Genomic DNA, 22,308 nt, shown 5'->3' with positions numbered 1-22,308 from the left:
TGTCAATTAAAATTCGATTTCTCCATAGCCCACGCATTAAATACGTGACCACCGAAAGTTAACTACAGATAGTGGAAGAATAAATACTATAAAAGAGGGAAAGTACAGTATATGTTCCTACATGTCTACAAAGTTGAACCACTAACAATTCCCAAAGGATACCCCTAAGGGTATTTGAAATTGTTGTTATTCAGCGAGAATTTACTAAATATAATACCGAAAATCCAATTTTCAATGGATCTATTCAAACATTGATTGATTCCAATAATAGTTGATTTTATCGAATGGATAAATCGTTTTAGAATTTACCCATTAGTTTTTCGAAAACAAAAAGAAAAAAAGATATGCATCCATTAGAAGCTCTCATCTTTTAAAAAAAATCTCTGCATGCGAACAATTTTTCTACACTTTTCTATTATCTAGTTTTCTAATAAAGAGAGTTTCTAATAACGAAAGTAGAGAAAAGAAGAAGGATAGAGATACTTCTTATATCCAATTTGGTAGAGTCTAATGATTTACCATGTATATATCCCGATCTGCACCATAGAATAAACATTTATTTAATATGGCTCCATAAAACTGTAAAAAACAAAGGAGGAAGAGGAAGATAGGAAGCAATTTGATCGGCGACTTATTGATTTCCGGTTAGTATGGAGCGTGACGTGATTCAAGACTGATCACCTCAATCGCCTCAAATCGCCATTAGATATTTTTCTCTTTTCTTGTAACAGTGTATTTCCACTCTTGGTATTTAGCGCGAACGGAACATGTATCATCCACGATCGATTAGAAACCATAGAGAAGTCTCTATGGTCACCGTAAGTCAGAATGGCCCCGTATAAAATCATTCAACAAATATCTTTCTCTCTTTTCAATCTCGATCTACGAATATTATCCGATAAACGCTCGTGCATACATACGCATGTAATATTTATACACGTAAGATGATAAAACATCCTCGAAAACCAACGTTATTGTGCCTCTCGACACATTGAAAAATTCATCCTGCTTACGCTTCTGACAAGTCGCGAAATTCTATCATGAAAGGTAAAAGCAATAAGTCCCTTTGGAAAGAAATGGTATTCCTCGACGAAAAAAAAAAAAAAGAAAAAAAAAGCGTTATTTTTATTCGCCTTTACCGACGGAGTCAGCTAATTTCTGACATTACTAATCTGAAATTTTTTTTATTGGCATATCAATTTCATTAAGGATTCAAATGTCAAACCTATGTCGGCATATATACCTAAGATACTTAATCTTTTCTTACTTTTATTTCTTTATGCCTTTATTCGTTTCTGCTCTTTTTATTATCGTCCAAACTCGAGATTTGCTCGCATGAATATTTCATTCCGATTTCTTTGTTAAAAGCTTTAATTAATTGTCATGCTTGTCGGATATTCGTAAAGCTTAAAAGGCACTGAGCAAAATCCTAGAAATATTTATCTCTATGTAATGAAAATTTCTCACCAGCTCCTAACTCGTTGTCTTATTTTAACAAATAAGATTTTTTACAATTTTCTCGTAAAAAGAAAAAAGTCATCGTATCGATATTAATTTCATAATATCTTTCGTTTTATAAATATTTCATATGATTAAAAGAGATTAGAATTGTCACAATCCAGCAGCCGATTAAACGCAATGGGAGTTATTAAATACAACATGATCGCATATCGTCATTTCACATTGATATTACTTAAATACTTCAAAGCTGAATTAATGCCGTAAAATGGCAATATTTGTTTTACTTATACGTTATTACGATTCCAAACTTTTTTTTCGTACTATTCTACACTTGAGTCTTAATTGTTAATTAAAGTAATAATTGCCTTATAAAAAACGTATATGAACGTTGATCATTTCATTATTATACATAGATCAGAGTATAATGACGAATGCGAATAGACGTGTTTGATGTCTTATTTTCCAGTTAACACGTCTAATTTAATATCATCGTCGCGTAAGAGATAAATGGGAGATCACTGGACTATTAAGGTCGGTAGTTTGGGTGGTTTTCGCATTAGTTCCTAATTGATAAACAGCCTCTTACGTCTTGTCTGACAACTAATGAGTTTACTACGATTACAAGATGCCATTAGAAATTCTATCGTTCATTTTTCTTTATCCCCCTCTCTCTCTCTCCCTCCATTTTTTGCTTCGTTCGAGTTATAAATATAAATAACGTCGTAAGATAAATATTCTATTTGTTCCGTGAAATATATGTATCACTTTTTCTTGAGAAATGCCGAAAATGTTTGATGTCATCGCGAAGAGAAAATCTAAACGTTAGGTCAAACGTACGTATCCATATCCATATAAGTCTTTAATCGAAGCGGTATCTCGATGGTAATATCCATTTAATCCATCACTCTTGTCAAGCATAACGACGGATCAGATTATAATTCGTCTGCATTGTAGTAAATACAAGATCGCGCAAATTAATGTCAGATTGTTCTATTCCTTTCCGAAATAGACGATGACGATCGTTAATTCGCCGAATAAAAGTAATCTCTCCGTGATGTCTCCTTCTAAAAATCTTTCGATATTTCATATTTATCTAAGTGTTGTGAAATAAGATTGATCAATAAACGAATATACTAGAGAGTGAACTTTTTCTCTCTCTCTCTCTCTCTCTCTCTCTCTCTCTCTCTCTCTCTCTCTCTCTTAGCTTATAATCGTGTAAAAGATATAGCAAGTAAGTTGTCCGTGTATACGTCATTTTACCTGAAAAGAATAAGTTCCATCAACGAATATGAAATATCTTTATTTCGAATTTATTATATTTTCAAAAGTTTCAAAATGAATAGCAACGGATTCAAATTCATGTAAATTTTCTCTCGATAATCGAAACCTTCGATCATGTGTCATTAGAAAATTTCTGATAAAAAAGTTTTGTTATCGGCATTTATACACTGAATTCTTCGACATGAAACATAAATAAAAAAGAAAAAGAAAGGAAAAATATATTTTTATTTTCTAGATCCGATTGTATCATATATTCGACGTCGAATTATCGATTTTCCCAACTTCCTACGTTCTCTCTTTCTTTTGCAATTCGTAAATTCATATACATTCATATAAACAAGATATGTTAGGAACATTTATAAAGTTGCTAAATTATTGCTGACCCCTTATTGCAACGATTGCGTCGGTCTATCTGCAGATTTTATGGATATCTTTGAAATAATATTGAAGTAGAATTGTGCTTAGTGCATATAAAGAATTTCAATTTATAGATAAATCTTAATAAGTTAAAGAAAGCAGAATATACTTGCAAGTTCTTTAAGCTTTCATTAAACATACTAATTGTAATCCTAATTTTATATAAAAATAAATACCATACTTGGATATTATCATACTTTGTCGATCTATAGGAAAATAAAGTTCAACTTAAGATTAAAATAGAACCTGAAAAGGAATCATTGATTTGTAAGGTAAAATGAAAAAGATAAAAGGAAGGAAAAAAGAGACAGAGCATTTTTTTGACTACTATAAAAGGTATACGAATATTTGTTCGACTAGTATCGAAATGAACTTTCGTATTGATAAAAAATATCCAGTTGCCGTAGGAAGTATCGAATTTTTTTTTTTTTTTTTTACTTTCCGTCGAACGACTCAGCGAAATTGTATTTTTTGGGAATTCATAAGCTTACTCGATATTCAGTCGGCACTCAAATGACGATTAATCGCAAATTTTATTAGTTTTACTAGTTTTCCCACGATCTTTTTCATCGATTTTCTATCAAATTAATCGTAATTCGTAAGATTCAGGCGACGACATTATGAAGAAATATATAATTTATTTGTCATAATATAATATGTAGTAGTGTGTAATAATACGTATGAAAATATAAAATAATAAATAGCTGGTTACTTCCTGTCGTTGTAAAAATGAATTGACACTTACAATCAATCGATTATTCTAATATGTGGATTTATTTTATTGATCTATAAAAGCTAAATGCATAAACTAACATGGGTTCACCGACGCTAATAGCGTTATACCCTGAAAATATGTATGTGTCCGTCTAATAGCGTAGTTAAGAGAAAATTGCATATCGAGGACACAAGTCAAACATTAGCGTGATCTCATAATGTCAGCGTGCTTCGACGACTAATTGCCTTTGCAATTCTTAATCCTTATTATCGTTCTTATTTTTCAAATTCTCCAAAGATCTTTTTAACGGAGATACTTGATACACTTTTGCAAACCATTTGAGACAAACTTTCCGATTATTCGATTCATTTCATTATTTTGTTAAACCTAAATTATAAGCGAAACTAAGTTTTTCTTCTTTCTTCTTATAAGTGTAGATATATATTTGCATATTGTTTCTTCAGTTTAGTTCTATCTATTATCTTTACTAAAAATTCTTGGCATCGCTCAAAGTTACCTCGATTGGCTTATCAAGAAAGTTTGGCTTATCGTACATCCTTAAATTAGTTGAAGAACTCTCGGTCTATGAAGATCCTGTAAAGCGTGCATCAACATGCGTCAGTTGCATGGACTGTCTCCTCTTCGTAATCGTCCCTCGAACATGATCGACGCCTTGGTGATTCGTTTACTTTACCACACATGACTTTCTTACAAGCCTTCGCTGACCTTTGGAGTAGGAATGAGCCTTGTATGTATCTCGAGTTTATTAGATGAATTTGCCAGCTCCTACGTAGGACAGATGCAATGTTGAAAGCTAGGGTTACACTGACAGAAGATCTATGGCCTGGTGTGACTTAACATATGCTGGTCGATTCGTTTGCGTTCTGGCTTACAAGTTGAGATACCTGCCGAGAAGAAAGTCTTTTCATGTTGTAGTCCGTTCTACCAAGGCAAAAAAACACCCAAAGTGTAATGTTTGAGAATTCCTGGAATAAATGGACTCATCGTTGTTCTTGTTTATAAAGATAGTAAAAAAAAAATTTTAACCACCAAGTTTTAACCCCTAGTCTAGGCTGATGAAATGTCCCGCACAAGTTCCACGAAAAATTGCCTGTATTTTCTTAATGTTTACAGAACTTTCTCGGTGAAACATATCGTAAAATAGAAATGGAACAAAACTTTCGATGTTTCTTCTCTTTCCTACGAAATAACGAAATTCTAGTTTTACGCATGATATAAATAAATACTATTCAAAACGTATCCGCGAAAAGTTTTTATTTTAAAAGGATTTATGGAGGAGTTTGATAGTTCGGCCTTTTATGTAAAACCGACGTATAAATCTGTTTGAGAGCCGTTTAAATGAAATATTGTATATATTCTTTTAATTCCTTCGATTTTCCCAAATAACTTGGGAAATAGGATAAAATACGAGAACGCAGGCAGTAACACCATTCGCGTTGGAGTTTTGCTCAATCGATCTGGTGCAATGTGAAAAGATCGATCATTATCATTACTAGTTTTCAACGTTAGATGTCATGATGTACATGCGGAAACAATTCATCTCAACGACATTCTATAAAATTGTTGTGCCTTAGAGATTCAAAGGGTTTGCGACAGGTCGTTAAAAAATGAACCATTGCTATCGATCGAGTTGATACAGGTTTTACAAATTCAACCTTTGCCAAACACATTCACCCTTTTAGAAATAAAATTTCTCTAAAGAAATCTTTCTATATTAAGCTTTAATAATGAAAAAACCAAGTATAAATTTTTTCTTAAGAAATGCAAAATTTTATAATACATAAATGTATATAAAAATATACATTTTGTTTAATTAAACTTACTTATTTATTAGTTATTGTGTACAAATTTGTGATTTACAGAATCAGCTAGCATATTTTGCACATATAATTTGATTTTTTGACACTTTCTTTCAGAAAATGTCTAAATGAATTTTTTTTTTTTTTTCTACAATTATAATATGTAATTACGAATTATGAATTATGAATTATGAAGAATTGTTAATCAATATTAAATAAGTACTTTCATGTAAATCTTTGTACTATAAAATTTTGCAATTTCTTAATAAATTTAAATTTACATGATAATATATTTTATCAGTGAATTTAATTTGTAAAAGGGTAGATTTGATTTTAAAAAGATTGAATTAAATTTGCTAAAGTAAAAAATATTTTATTGTAACGGCGGATTGAAAAAAATCATTAAAGGAAAAAATTACAAACATATTTACTACAACCTTTCCTGAATAGTTTTCTTAATTTATGACGATAGAGTTATTTTTCGTGAAACTTTTTCAAAGAGAACCTATTTCCGTTATGCTCGCGCACGCAAGTCATAAGCTTCGTAAATTAAGGAAATGGATTTCCTCGTTTCGAATCGAATTTCCATCATTATCCGAAAAGCATAATCTTGGATCACAACTTCTGTATTGTTACCGAAGAGAATCGTTATCGTCATTGAAGAAATAACTTTGGAGATACGATATTCTAGAATAGCACTTAGGAGAGGTAAATAATCACGAAGTGGCCTATTCTCATAGGATCACTACGTTCACTAACTTATCCCAAACGAATAATTTTCTTCGGAGAATGGAAAATTGCCAACATTTTATAGATGCCTATATAAATATATTATACAAACATATTTGTACAACAGCGAAAGAAACAAAAGTGAAGAGAGAGAGGGAGAGAGAGAGAGGAAGAGGAAGAGAAAGAAAGAGAACACATGAAGGGAAAATATTTTGCGATGTTATAGGTGGAAAACCACGATTTCCAATCTTTTTAGCTAACACAGAGATAGTATTCCTCATTGAGATTGTTCGTTCAAATTCCTGATCGTTTCGAAAACTTGAACAATAAATATCGATCTTTCGTCACTTTCTTTTTCATCATTTTTGTTACTTCGCTTTTTCGAAAGTCCAACGTTAACTTTGATTTACGTCAAAGTATTCTTTTCTTTGCTCCATGCTTCGTTCTAACTTATTTATATAAACGAAAAACCAATTAACTGGAAATTGAAAGCGCATTAACAGTCGAGAAGAGAAAAAAGTGAGAGTGAAAGAGAGAAAAAGAGAGAGAGAGAGAGGGTGAGCGATGAAAGAAAGGAAGGATAATAAAAACTTCGATCATGTCGTTTTGTAGTTTCATACCATCATATTTTATCGTTATCATTTACTCGCGTAATGCAGTCATCTAGCTAACGTAGATCGACACTCTTCACAAATTAATAACGCATCTTAATACGACCATCGACAAAAATTAATTATCTCATTGCTAGATTTAACTCTAACACGATTTCTTTTATTTTATTTGTTTTATAAAAAAAGAAAGACAAAAATATTTTTAAATATAAGTTATTATCATGGCTCGCAAAAGTTTCGATACGGATTCACATTCGAATAAGCTTGGATAAGCCAAGACAACTTTTAATGTGTTCTATATGAAGCGATACGATATCGCAGTCTACTCCCTCTATCGTTATTAGCCTCGGGATGCGCTCGCTACGTGGCTTTATAGTGGACGTTGACGACAATGTCCAACAATATTGCAAGTGCTCTCTCTCTCTCTCTCTCTCTCTCTCTCTCTCTCTCTCTCTCTCTCTGTCTGTCTGTCTTTCTCGCTTTTTCTCATTTAGAAATTTTACAACCATAGCTACACTCCTGTTAGCATCTGATGATAATATTTTTCTTTTCCTTCTGAAATCATCAGAACGTAACGTTGGACGAAGTTATCGAGATAAAGACATTATTGGAAAGAAAATGATGAAGAGAAAGAAGCCTTAAAGTTCCATATACATTCCGTTTAGAAATCTTTTATGGAGTTTTTTATGAAAGAAAATCAAATGAAAATATTTATGAGATACTTGATATTCGAAGATTTTAAAGGCATTTTTATTCGTTATAAAGAATTGAAAGGATTAGAACAAAAGAGAATAAAAGACGAAAAGCAAGAATAAGAGACATGTCGGACGAGAAATTAGGAAGGGCGCTATCATATAAGGGCGCTAATAGACAAATGATAAAACGTAGATCCCACGAATATCCTTAAAGTAATTATACTTATATCGAATGTTTTTCGAAGCTAGCAAGATTTTTATTTCTTAAAAAAGAAAAAAAATAATTTTCGTATAATCTAATAAAAACTGTTAGATCTCGCTTTGGTGATCGTTAACGAATTTAAAATTATTTATTACAAACTTATAACGAGCTACAAATCGTCAAAATCATAAATTAAAAAGTTAAACTTCATAATGACATTTCTCAAGATTCATTATACATATGTGAATGAAAGATGACGGAACGTGATTATTTCGTAGGCGATACCTGATCCATAGTAATGATGTTGGTAACTCAATCTGAATCGTCCGAATGAATAAATATATTCTATATTTGGCAGTATATCTTAATTTATAAAAAATTTGGTTGGTTTTGTTAAAAAGGATAAATAGTAATAGTTCGATTTTAAACGAAAGAAATTTTAAGAACCTATTCGATATTTATAAGCAAGGATTATTAGATAACTGGTTCTGCTTTCGAAGGCATCGTAAAATAAAATGAATATGAACGAGCAAATAACATTAATTAATGATTGAAATGAAATATAACGACATTTCAAACGATGAGAAATATTTTGCCTTGTCTGGTCTAATGTGGATTGACTCATTTATCAATATAATGATGAAGTTACATAGGCACTGCCACTATACTCTACTTCACCTCTGATTTGTAGTGCTATTCAGCGTTCATTGAATTATTCTAAGGACCTTGGTTTCCCATGGACTTGTATACATGATGTATACGTACACATGAAATCTCATCGCATGTCAGGATACAATAACGATACTACCTAATATAGTAGCATAACGTACAACTAACATGATTAAAGCTGATGCTAATATAATTAAATTATAATTATTTTAATTTTGTGAATGACACAGAAGAAAGGAAAATTTCGAGTTAACGATCAAACAAGTTAAAAATCAACAAAAGATAATGTACGAAGGAAGATCTGGATTATAATCCATTTAATGATATTCTTAAAAGACAATATCTTGTTATTGATAATATCCCGGTGTTCCATATTGACATACGAATTTAAGACGAGTGTTACAAGTTTCACTTGTAATACTCTGAACTCTAATCAATGGGAGTTGAAAATTCTGTCTGGTCGATGTTATACGTTCGGCATAGCTTTCTATGTCGGAGACAGGATCAATATTACATGTACGTTGGGAAACCAACGAAGGAAAGATAGAAAGAAGGGAAAAAAGGAAAGAAAAGGAAAGGAAAGGAGAGAAGGAGAGCTGGCCAACCAACAGGTGAAGCAATGTCGAGTAAGAGACTGGGGGCCACGAGGCCAAGGGAAGAATATAAAATTACCCTCAACCGTTAGATAGAAGTTTACGTCTGACCCAGCTTACCAAGGGGTGGATCTCTTAATGGACATTCTACCTTGGATTTCTCATGGCCTTGCTACACAAGTCTTCCACTTCCGGAATTACCGCACGCCAACAGAACTCATTGTATTTAAAGGAAACCACGCTAATCGCATTTGGAATTTATCAGAGAATCGATCAATCTATATACCTAGATGGAATCTCTTCAGTACCTTGATTTGTCTATAATTGTTTATTTTATACAGACGTAGATATCACCTAAAATACAATAGTTCTAATATTTAGTTCTCGTCGTCGTACAATTAATAATTTTAACAGAGAGTATCTATATATATATATATCATATATACATATATATATATATATATATATATATATATTGTATTCATGACGAATCAAAGGTTTTTCAAATTTTTATATTTAGATCTACCATCGAAGGATTGAGTAAATATAATTTTAATGTATTCGGCGATCATATTGTTATGTCGCATTTAGCGAAAAAAATGGACTAATTTTAGAAGCTATCAAACGCTATTGTTTCCGCTATTGTTACTTGTTCAGCGAACGTGCACGTCGTTATTTAAATAAGAAACCTTATATGTACAGTTATATTATTATTCTTCATAATATATTTTGTATACATCTCAATAATTTTATCGTATGTAACCAAGGCATAGGCATTATTTAATATATTATTAGTTATAGCTTTCGTAATGATACAAAATTACGTATGATGTTTACGTATGATGTATAATCGAAACTTTTCCCTAATTTCCAATTAGATCGTAAAGCTCTTTCGAAAAATTATTTGTTTCGTCCAGACGCACGTTCAGCATTGTATTAATTTAAATGACAACGACACTTTTTGATAAAAGAAATCGTTTATATTAAATTAAAATTATATTTGTTAAAGCAAAAATGTCAACAAGGTAATTCAAGTAATTAGACGAGTAAGTAAATAATTCAAGTACAAGTAGATAATTATTATTTACTTGATCGAAGGATGGAAGTTTCAGAATAAAACAAATTGCACGATATTTTAAATCGAATAGAAAATTTTGAAAAAAATTTGGAGGATCATATCGTGAATTTAGTTTTTATTATATTTCAGCCAAAGTTAGGGTCCGTGTGTACTTTTAAATTTGCATGTCTGTATCACCATGAATATGATCTCGTAATTACCATCATGATCGAATTTTGGACATTACTATAGCTCCACGGTACACGTATAACATTCTCATATGAACCTATATGAACGACACAGAAATTTATGCTTGTCCTGTTATCTCGTGTACAATAGTTATTGTAAAATAGTTAAGATATTCCGAATCTGTAATTACAGAATTCAGGGAAAACGAACTGAAAGGACCAAACAGTTTATTACAATTTCTCTCAATCATGCCAATTTTCAATGAACGAGCATTAATACGAAGTTAAAGCTGCTTTAATTTCTATTCAAAGCTTTGTTAAATTTTCAAACTTTTCATTTTCACATAATACGAGATTTTAGATATTTACAGACACAGAACAGAATTTAATCATTGCCTGATAATATTTTTTAAGATAAAAAGTTATTATTGTCAATGGACTGGGTAAGGGAGTAGACTGAAAAGTCCTTAGATTGTTCGTGCAGTTTAAAAAGCCAACGGTAAAAGGCATTACATTCTTTTCTTCTTTTTCCAATAGAAAATTTGAATCTCAAATCTTCTTACTTACACCCGACGTTACGTAAACACCAATGGTAGTAGAAATGAGAACATTTTGCTTGACTCAAGTTGTTTTCTCTTGGTATAAAAGCTTCACTTCTCATAATCTCTCCTCTTCCCGCTTCTTGCACATTTACGATTCTTGTCGATCCTTCTTAAAACTTATCTACTTATTATGCTTGTCGTGCTTCCAAAAAGAAGCGAAAGCTTTCCTATTCTCTTGATCATACGATATTCATATCAGGTTATATTTACCTCGAGATCGTTTTTTCTTTAACTTTTCTTAATCATTTAAGTATAAAATAAAAATTAAAAAAATGTAAAAACATCGGAGTCAATTTTGGGAATGTGTTTATATTTCGACTATAACTTGTTAATATAGTATAAAAAATGGTTCGACTATGTTATTTCATATAATAAATCAAATATCAAAAGAATGAGATTACTCTCGATTATTATAAAAAGATTTGAAAATAATATCCTTCCTCGAAAGAAACGATTCATTTTTAGGGATATACATGAGAAATGCATTAAAACTTTTGGTTACATTGAGTAAAGCTGTATGATTTTTGTCAATGCCGTCGTCGTTTTACGGCGGCTCTTTACGAGCATCGAATTTACCGAGTTTGGCATTACAAGAGCGTTCTTCTATCCCCGTGCACGCACGCACGCACGCACGCACACACACACAGAGAGAGAGAGAGAGAGAGAGAGAGAGAGAGAGAGAGAGAGAGAAGCGAATGCACGACGCAGTAGTATTTTAGCTTTTCGAGAGCAGCGTCACGTTAACGTCAGCAAAGCGTATTGGATGAGTTCGCTGTCATTACATCCGTTCGCTATAGGGCAATCCACGTGAAGAGTACATTCGGATCTCCTGGTGCAAACAAAAATACGAAACTCATATGAGTGGAGGAGGGAGAAAATTCGAAGCTTTCTGGCTTTGAATATTCCCGCGAAAAAGACGAGCTGACTGAAAAAAAATTCGTAATCACTCAAATGTACATACGTTTCTCATACATATCCATCTTTTCCTTTCCCATTGCATCCTCTTTTCTCTTGCCTATTTCTATCTCACTTTGTAGCAATCTATCAGATGCTAGCAAATATATTTGTCGAATTATTATATGTATTTATTTAATTAACAGTAGAAAAAATTATATCTTAATCAAAATATCTGCTATTACTTACGGTCTTCTCTACGGTCTTCTACCACTTCTTAAGTAATTGTTTAATTTCATTTCTAAAAAATAGTACATCTTTTGAGGCTACGTCTATTTTCGGATTTTCAAATCGGACAGCAAACTCTGTATCAGACAAGATTAAAATTATTTCTACATAAACGGAAATCAGATGGGGTAATGAGAAAGCTAGATGCATATTGTTTTTTGCTAGCTGCAATAGCAATACGAGATCCGGCATTATCGTAAAGTAAGATGGTCTTTTTTACTCTTGCGTCAATTTGTGACTATTTGTGGCCGCTTTTTTTATCAATGCACCGTGTACCTCAAATATTGACTGATTGACTATGACCCGGTGGTAAAAGCTCATAATATATTATTTCTTCCTGGAATTCTATCAAAAAATAATTTTGCTGGCATGAATTTTTCGTCGAATCTCTATCACGCTTCACGCTTCGAAATTTACTTATGATTTTTTACGTTTTGGATTGTCATAGTAAATCCATTCTTTCATTTTGTAACGATTTGTTACAAAAAAAAAAAAAAAAAAAAGAAAAGAAAAGAAGGAAAAAAAAAGCTTTTCCTTCTGTGCTTGGCAATTAAGAATAAAAAAGTGAAATAATCAAATCAATCAGTTGATATCGAATCACATCCCTTTTGAAAGTATAACCGCTGAAAAACAGTTGATGCATTAATTGCAAGCTCTTCCAATTATTGAACTAGATATTACCAAAAAGCTCTGGCAATTCATTATTCGCAAATTCTTTTGACTTTCCTGAACGTGATTTGTCATTAACGTTAATTTCGTCATTTCTAAATCTTTTAAAGCATCCCTCAGAAACATCGGTGAATACAAATAGAAAAGCATACAGTAACAGCGTAGAAGCATTTTATCAGATCCCATTTATACCTATAATAAAAATAAGTACAACGAGTTAAGTAACGCTATTACTTAAGACGCCGTAGATAAATTTTAAAGTTGTAAGTACATTCTTAAGTTTATAGAGCTCCGTAAAGGAAATGAAGAAAGACGAAAAATAAAATTACCATTACGCAATAATTTCCACTTATTTGCAATCCGATGTACTTTTACAAGGACCTAATTATTTCGGATTAGCATTTTTCCCTACGATATATGATAAATATCAGCTTATTGATATTTCGTCATTTTTATTCTCAGATATCAGATCAAATATTATATACTACGTAATCCAGGTACCAATTGTAACATTTCTGTAGTTATTGTACAGTATAAATATGTAATTGAGTGTTAATAATTTACGAGAATTTCTAAACATCTTTATTACATTACATTACTCTATAGTCGATATAAAATATTAACATATGTCACGCATACGATGTAGTTGAAAAATAAAATTGAATTGTGATAATACAAATCATATCTCAGTTCATAGATATACGTAGACTGATACAGTGACCTACATAAATTCTTGGAATTTAAACGGATTCGAGCCTCGATTGTTCACTCATTATAATAAAAATTTGAAGAATTCTTAAGGTTGTTCATCGAATGAAATCTTCCCATTAGGGCGAAGAGAAAAAGAAGAGTTACGCTCTCTTAGTTGACATTAATTATTGCGCGATATTTCATCCAGCGAAAAAAAGGAAATCTCCCGAGCGAGTAATAAGAAGAAACGATTGAAAAGAAACGAGCTATAGAATTCAACGTGTAGAGGGAGGGGAGGGAGGGAGAGAGAGAGAGAGAGAGAGAGAGAGAGAGAGAGAGAGAGAAATATAACTGGGAAGAAAAATTAAGACTTGGCCATTTTCTCAACGCGACATTTTTTCAACAATAATTAAACTTTCGTGTCATTGAGCTTTCTCATGGAACTAAAGGAGGATCGTGCATTTTAATTTACCTGTATAAGCTCAGAGGCTTAACGAGCCATTCGTCTCGATGTTATGCCTGCTTTATATTTTTTAATTTTCTTTTTTCTTCGGACGAACCTAATTTAACATAATTAATTATAAGTATTCTCGTACAATTCCGTTTTTATTTAAACATATTGCTTGAATTGTCCTAAGAGATTATTATTTTATCATATTTTTACTTTTGAAAAGATACTGGAAACAAATATCAACTGTCTCTTCGTTCTGGAAAGCTCACTTTATAAGCCAAATAATAGTCGAAAAACGTTTAAGATTGCTCTCCCAATCTATTTTTTTGCGAATTTTGACGAATGTTATGAATTTTAATGTACGTTAAATCAACCATCCCGCCTAGGGACACTTTTACTTTTACTCTTCAAGTACAAATCTCGTGTAAAAGGTATTTTGAGTATATTTTTTAAGTTCTATGAAAACAAAAATAAAGAAGAATGAATAGAACTAGGAAGAATAGAAAGTAGGACTACGATCATTATTTAGATCGTGTTCTATAATTACGTAAGTTTAACGAAAATCTAGAGACTATATTTTTCAAATTCATAACTCGAGACTCGCTAAGAACTTATGGTATCTTTCTTCCGCTTGAGATAAATGAAGTGTGTCAAGTTCGCCGTTACACTTTCCACAAGTTAAAAGCATGAAATTCAGAAATCGTGAATAAAACATTTATGTTAATATACGATCGATTTGCTCGTACGTTGCACGAACTTTAAAGGATTTCAGATTGTCTATTGTATTTTTGTACACAATTACGATTTTGCACGATTACGCATTGGGCGAAATCGCATCGACGATATTTCATAGAGGACCGAATGATACTGTTAACGTCACGCACATTTTCAATACTAATAATGAATAATGAATGACAGTCGTCTTTATAACCCAAATACGCAAATACGTACGTTCTAGGTTAAAGTTAAGGTTAAAAAAAATTACTGCAGTTTAAATGATTCAATTTATCGTTACGCATTTCTATTCGTTATAATCTACGAATTCGAGCGACGTGTATGCTTATATATGCATTATTATTAGCAAATTCTTTTATTAGACATAACTCTTCGTTATGTTGCGTTTCAAAGTAACAAATAATTAAATGCAATTGTAACAAATAAAAAAATAATTTCTTTATGAATGAAAGATAAGCGCGGATTCTTAAGGGTTAAAATGGAATTACAATAACACCGAGTTTAAAATATTAGTACAGATTTCTTGCACGTGTCTAATCGAGAGGAACTATGCAATATTGCTTAATATTAAATATTGAATATTTTATTTGGATCTAATATAACGTAACATTTAGGAAAACGCAGCATCTCTTTGTCATTCTATGCAATTCTTCTTCTCATACTTTATGAGAAAGAAGAAAAAAGTCAAGAAAATGTAGATACCTTTCTTTGAAATTTCAATTGCATAAACGATTAGAAAAGTGTACTTCATCTATCTGCATATTCAAGATACTATATATAAAGATTCTTCAATCGATATTGAAATATTCATGTTACCTGGTTTCATGGCAGTCGACAAATTCTGTCTTGCCTGCCTGTTGCAAGCTAAAGAGAAACAGGTACTTCTAACCTTCGATTTCGTTTAAATATATAAAAGTGGGTCAATACATTTTTCCTATCGTTGCTTATCAATATCTATAGAACATGAAAAACTCCAAAAACGACAAATTCATATAGCATTGTAGTTATTGATCCGCAAACGTTAACGAATCTTTTAAAGGGGTTCATTCATTCGCAACGGACAATACGAATTTCGTGTGTTAAATTTTCCTGTAAAAAGTTTTACACTCAATCCGTGACAAAAGTTTCATTCGGATAAAATTGGATTCCTGTAAATGTTTGTCGCAAGTGTCGTTAAACTTCGTTTATCATTGGTATATATTGGTTTCTATTAGAACGTTTTTATTTCAGTCACAATCGATCGCTCACACTTTATCCGCTTATATATAAATACATATGCATATGCATAATATGTATTAAAAATAAAAGTATTAATTAAAAGTATTAACAAAACGTCAGAATCGAGTTCTCCGGAATCCAGTATGATTGGAATTTAGACGTTATTCAATTAAACAGAATGCTCCTTCCTTCCTTTAGGTTATACAATTTATTGCGTGTCACCGACGTTCAAACAACGCTAACGGTGAGCTATTGTTACAACGGAGAAAACGGATCGATTCGATGGCGGAACTTGCGCCGAGTCTACATCGAAATAGTCGCGTTAGTAATTGGTTATTCATAGAGCGAGGTCGTTCCTAATTTTCCTACAAAACGAAAAATAGTAAATGTAGTTTTACTACTGTAGTTAAACAAAAAGGAAAAAAAAAAAAAAATTAAGAAAAAACTATCATCGACTGGGCAATATTACGACATTCCCAAACGAATGAATTTTTGAATATCGATATTCAAATACGATAGGTATTTTTGTGAATGAGACAATATAATTGCCAACTACTTTCGACAAGTTTTTTAAATATTCCAAAAATAGTAGACTTGTATTACAATTACAATTCTATCTCACCAATTGAATATAGTCTAAAAGCAATCCATCAAATTCAAATGAATACAGGCACAATTTGCGAATAATCTGAAATTTAAACCGATTAAAATCTTAATTCTTTCACCTATGATTTAAGAGAAATTTATATAATAATTCTAATATTTTTTTCTGCATGATTACCTCGAAGAAAATATATGTATATCGACATACATTAGATTACAATAGAATATGTGTGAAAGAGTGTATTAGGAACGCTTGTAAAAGTGATTGACATGGATATTAGTACTGCGTACTAATCAATCTTTTATTAAGTGTATTCGAGAGGTGTATCGAAAACAAGAGGCTGTCATTTTGAATCATTTCTTAGAAAATAATATTTTTCTAAAAATTGACGTTCCTCGGGAACAACTTAGCGAACAACTTAACGTCTCTTTCTTCGTTATTTTTTCTTTTTTTTTTTTTTTTTTTATCATAGAAATTATTCCTTGAAAAGAGATCGTTATATTTATATGCTTTCATAAATTATTGCTTGTAAATATGTTATTAAGAGATAACTTATATCGTATCTATGTATAAATTTCAAGGTGACTTTGGATTTATAAAACTTTTATTATCTTTCTTTTTTTTTTCAGAAGAAGTTTTAGCGTACTTAAACGTAGTTTAAAAGTTCCTTTGATAGTATCTCTGTTGGTCCATCTCGATGACGAATTTGATTGGCGATTGCAAATGTCCTTACTCTTTTTTTAAATATTCTTTGAAAGGAATTCTATATAATATTATCGTAATATCAGGGATGTGATTATCGTATATATATATATATTCGATATGAGTCAGCGTCGTTTATGGAATATACGAGCTAAGATGGGTCGATAGAAGAACGTCTTTGACCTTTGAAATACTCTCTCTCTCTCTCTCTCTCCCGTTTCTTATAAAACTATGTATATGCATTATTTTTCTTCTATATTTCTAAAGAGATTATTCTCTGTATTAGTTATTCATTGTTTCGGTCGATAAAATATGAAAAATATCGACGATAAAAAATCTCTCGAATAAAGAAGAAACGAATGAAAAAAATAAAAAAGAAATGAGATTTATCGAGGATGATTAATGACTTAGTTTAGTAAAGCCAAAATCGATTAAATATATGCGATAACGAATAGCAGCTGAAAGAAAGGAGGGACAAAAAAAGAAAAGGGTTCAAAGCGGTCACGAATTGCGATGAGATAAAGCTCACCAATCGTCCAGCTACGATACCCTCGATTATCTTCCGGCTACCACGAGTTGCTTCGTATCTCTCTGACCGCCGTCAGTTGTGGTCCCATGATTCCACGAGGCGGAAACTGTCCATTAACAATGATGATGATGCCAGAACGACGACGGACACCCAGGTCACCGACAACGCAGAAGCCAACGGAACCGATACCGAACGACAACTTATATTGAAGTGTCAGGCATACTCGTTTGCTCGTTAACGTCCACTATAATTAGTTCTTTCAATAAAGAGATATACGGAAAGGTGAACGAGAGGGGGGAGAGAGAGAGAGAGAGAGAGAGAGAGAGAGAAGAAAAAGAAGAAGGAGGAAGCACTGAAACAGAAGGAAGGTTCAAAGGAAAGTAAAGAAACTTTCAGAATCGAAAAGTTATCTTCTAGTCCCAAGTGTCAATTAAAGGGAGAACCAAAGGACATCGGAAGAAGGAGGTGGACACGAAACTCAAAACGAAACTTTAGCTGTCTCTATTAAATTTAAATTAATTCGTAAAGAAGTAACGTCGATCGATTTCTCCAAAAGGCTAACGACGTCGGTCCGTTGCGAACAAGATTTCGTCGGAGATTCCTCGTTTTTCGGTGTGTTACTACCTCGTTACAACTATTTGTGGCTTTTCTTCACGGAGAAACTTACAGTTGAAGTTTTAAACGAAATTTTCATGTTATGACTCACGTATATCTTCGCTAGGGTGCGAATCTTCTGTGAAAGATGATCTTTTCTTAATAGGAAACGAAAATAACAATTTTGTTTGCTTTTATCAGTCTGAACTTTTTCCTTTGACTTCAGAATTAACTACAAAGGAAAGATTCAAGGAAAATCTTTAAGTTTCAATTTTAAATAACAAATAGATTTTTGAATTTGAAAGGAAAATTCCATCCCAGTGAATTACCCAATAAATCATTTTGCAACATATAAATTTGATTCTTAATAGAAAATTGATTTGGTGTTAAATTTGTTTGCAATTACTTTTCAGTGCTGTGCCATTACGTAATATAAATATGTGTGTGCGTATATGTGATATCTAACGTCAAAGAAATTAATCGTTGGCTCATTGTGAAAGGAATTGAGTAATTCGCATAGTGTGACATCCAAAACTATGTCTGTCAATGACATGACTTGACCTTCTATCTATATTTCTATGTGGAAATATTTATTAACGATCGAAAGATATTCTTGCATTTCCCATGGATCGGTATGTAATCTCCCATTTTCAATATTATATCAAAAATCATTCTAAAAAGCTATTGCTATCTACTCTCTCTCTCTTTCTCTCTCGCGCGCGCGCGACCAAATTCTGATCCGTCCTAGTTTCTTTGCATTAATTAACTCGTATCTTGATCCGTTTTCATAATGCAGTTTTTCATTGAAAAGCCAAGAAACTATTCGTTTTACAGCAAAGTAAGGCCGAAAATGGCCTTTTCTCTCATTTACAAGATTCCGCTTTAGAAGACGATAACTGAAAAAATGTAAAGAGTTCTAAGATGTTCTCTACACATTATCATACATTCGCCAAAAAAAATGCTAGCAAACTGAACGTTCCATTTTTTTCTTTTGTTGCAGACTCGGTGTACCGGTACACCGTAGAGGAGCGAACAATGGGTATGAGAAGAACAGAAGCTAAGTAGCAGGCTGTGTAGGTACGGGAACAGAGAGAGAGAGAGAGGACGTAACAAGGAAAGAAAAATATAAGAAACAGAGGGTCGCGAGGACGGAGAAGGAGACGGGCGAAGAAAAAGGAGAGAAGGAGGAAGGAAGAGTGACGGGAAGGAAAGAGGACAAAAAGTTGAAGGAGAGGAAGAAGGAAGAAATTAGCGAAAACAAGCGCAAATATACATCGAAAATATGAGGACGAGTAGAACTTTCGATGCTACGTGGAGGCTAACGTGGTTCGTCTGCCTCCTGGCTAGCAGTTTGGCGCAAACATTACCAATGTGTCCAGATCAACGCGAGATCTTACCCTGTTTTTGTACCATGAAAAAGGCTGGCTTGGATATCGTATGTGAACAAACCGAATTATCGCATATCTCGAAAGCCATGAATGCTATAAAAGGAAGGCCAAATACTGTCATTTTCTATTTGAGACTGAGGCACAATAATTTACCGAAGCTCCAAGGTTACATGTTTCTTGGACTGGATATACGTCACCTAAGTATTCACAATAGCACTCTGGCTGCGGTTGAGGAATCCTCTTTGAACTCGATCGGTAAGTCAGTCAAGATCAATTGAGAGTACGATTGAAATTTCTTGTCTCTAGGTGGATTCTGTATCGTTGCTTTCTCATAAATTGAAATTATCTCGCTCAATTCTGCCTTAATCCTTACTGCCTTAATCCTTACATATCATCATATGTATCTCGAATTAGGCCAGAGGTTATAACAGAAATATATCTACTGGCGATGACTGAAAGATTAAAACGATGTTTCGAACTTTATTCGAAATCCTATTGAGCATTAATATTTTTAATCATTGTTCCAGGAAACAAATTGACACAATTGGACTTTTCGCAGAATTATTTAGCAAGCGTTCCATCGAATGCGTTAAGAAATCTCCATCATCTCCTTATTTTAAATCTGAATCACAATAAGATAAATGGCCTTCATGCCAAAGCTTTCGAAGGCCTCGACACGCTTGAAATTCTCACTCTCTACGAAAATGAGATATCCACGATAGAAGCAGACGCATTCAAGGGACTCGATAAGTACGATATTTCGATTTATTTATTACTATTTTATTCGAACGCGACAGTTCACGTTTCAATCGTAATGCAAATTATGCCAACAGTCGAAAATTAAAACGTCTCAATCTGGGAGGGAATGAATTAACGAGCATACCAACATCTGCTCTCTCCACGTTGGATATGTTGAAGAAACTGGAGATGCAAGAGAATAGAATACAATCAATCAAGGAAGGAGATTTCGAAGGTAAGCTAATGGATTCGATTGATTTTGGATTAATCACTGTCTCATCCGTATCTACGATCGAATGCAATATTTTAACTATTTTAACGTTATTCATATGAATAAATAGACAAAATTATATAACATAAATTATATAAAGTTTAATACTTGAACTGCTACTTTCTATCTCTTTTTTTTTTCTTTTCTTTTTTTCTTTTTTTCTCTCTCTCTCTCTCTCAAAAATATATTACACCGTGAAATATAGTTGATCGAAATTAATTACTTGCTTAAGGAAATGGCAAAGAAAAGTAATAAATCCTTTAAGTACAGTTCTTTTTTCGTCTGGCGCTAAAGATATCGGTGTTATTTGAAAAGAAAAGATAACGATTTAAACGATATCCCTTCTAGGGGATAATCATTGTTGTGCTTTTGTAATGTCGATGTTCGAATTTTACACAGGATTGAAAAGTTTGGATTCGTTAGGATTGGCGCACAATCGTATTCGCACTGTACCGGCTCGTGCATTTTTCCATTTGGCGCAATTAAATTCTTTGGAGCTCGACGGAAATGAAATCATTCATGTCGATCCAGATGCATTTATCGGCCTTGAAGGTGAGTACAATCGAATTGCCTCTAAACATTTCCTTGGAAGATAAACTTACTTTCTCACCTCATCAGATTTTATTCAATTTTCTTTAATGTTTGAACATCGGAGGACACGGTCTCTCCATATTCGCAAAAAAGTACTTTTTCCTTTTCCTTTTCTTTTTTCCTGAAAGAAATTTATACCTCCGAAGCCGTGCTTAAATACGGCAAAGTGCATCCCACGAGCGTGAGTTCGCTTATACAAATCAGAAACTTACAAGACAAGTGTACATGAGTCAGGAGGCATGATGCATTGCGTGTGAGATCCTTTCACCATCGCGTGGATATATGTTTCGAAACGTTTAATTACGATCATTATGCAAACCCCATATGTTACGTATAAAACATGAGAGTTCGATTAACCCTAGCGGTTTAATCCTAGATTATATCAAAAGTTAACTTGCAATTTGGAGAACTGAAATGATTTATTTTCGTACGCGTACGAACGGGAACAAAAATGACATCATCCTATTTTGTCTTCTATTTTAGAGAATCTACAATATTTACGGTTAGGAGATAACAATCTGCACGCGGTACCGAGCGATGCGCTGAGACGACTCCATCGTTTGCGTCATCTTGATTTAAGAGCCAACAATATAACCGTGCTCCCGGAGGACGCTTTCACCGGTTACGGAGACTCGATATCTTTTCTTAATCTACAAAAAAATTTGTAATAACCATTCCTATTCTTCTTTGATTCTTATCTGTCGAGAGACCGACAGATTTCGTATCGACATCGATATCAACAGACATTTTTGACATTTCAGAATCAAGGAACTACCACCATTGGTCTTTGAAAATTTGAATTCCTTGGAAACGCTCAACTTGCAGAACAATAAACTTAGCCACATACCAGAGGAAGTAACAGAAACGATCGTCGATACGTTGCGACATATCGACATAACGGGTAAT

General features: G+C 32.7%; 1 protein-coding gene and 1 long non-coding RNA gene across 5 annotated transcripts in view; one reads left to right on the top strand and one right to left on the bottom strand.

Moving 5' to 3' along the window:
* LOC124422655 (chondroadherin-like protein) overlaps nt 1-22,308 on the top strand; it is a 74,365-nt gene that overhangs the window by 46,090 nt on the left and 5,967 nt on the right. Inside the window, exons 1-8 of one of the 4 annotated variants that reach the window (XM_046959431.1) lie at nt 17,931-18,432; nt 18,828-19,046; nt 19,415-20,057; nt 20,330-20,552; nt 20,636-20,775; nt 21,211-21,363; nt 21,886-22,066; nt 22,164-22,303. In XM_046959431.1, the coding sequence (XP_046815387.1) occupies nt 19,697-20,057; nt 20,330-20,552; nt 20,636-20,775; nt 21,211-21,363; nt 21,886-22,066; nt 22,164-22,303 (1,198 nt within the window). In that variant the 5' untranslated portion in view covers nt 17,931-18,432; nt 18,828-19,046; nt 19,415-19,696. Of the gene's footprint in view, nt 1-17,930; nt 19,047-19,414; nt 20,058-20,329; nt 20,553-20,635; nt 20,776-21,210; nt 21,364-21,885; nt 22,067-22,163; nt 22,304-22,308 lie in introns of those variants that run through there. The other 3 variants (XM_046959435.1, XM_046959430.1, XM_046959434.1) reach the window with 3 other exon arrangements.
* LOC124422662 lies at nt 7,027-17,958 on the bottom strand. The gene is made up of 4 exons (XR_006941896.1): nt 17,821-17,958; nt 12,184-12,299; nt 12,002-12,091; nt 7,027-11,869 (listed from the first exon to the last, which is right to left on the bottom strand). It is a non-coding gene; the product is annotated as an uncharacterized LOC124422662 (long non-coding RNA).

Source organism: Vespa crabro, chromosome 3 (genome assembly GCF_910589235.1).
Source record: "Vespa crabro chromosome 3, iyVesCrab1.2, whole genome shotgun sequence".
Classification (NCBI taxonomy): Eukaryota; Metazoa; Arthropoda; class Insecta; order Hymenoptera; family Vespidae; genus Vespa; species Vespa crabro.
Note: the sequence above shows the minus strand (reverse complement) of the source record. Positions and strands in the feature narration are given on the sequence as shown.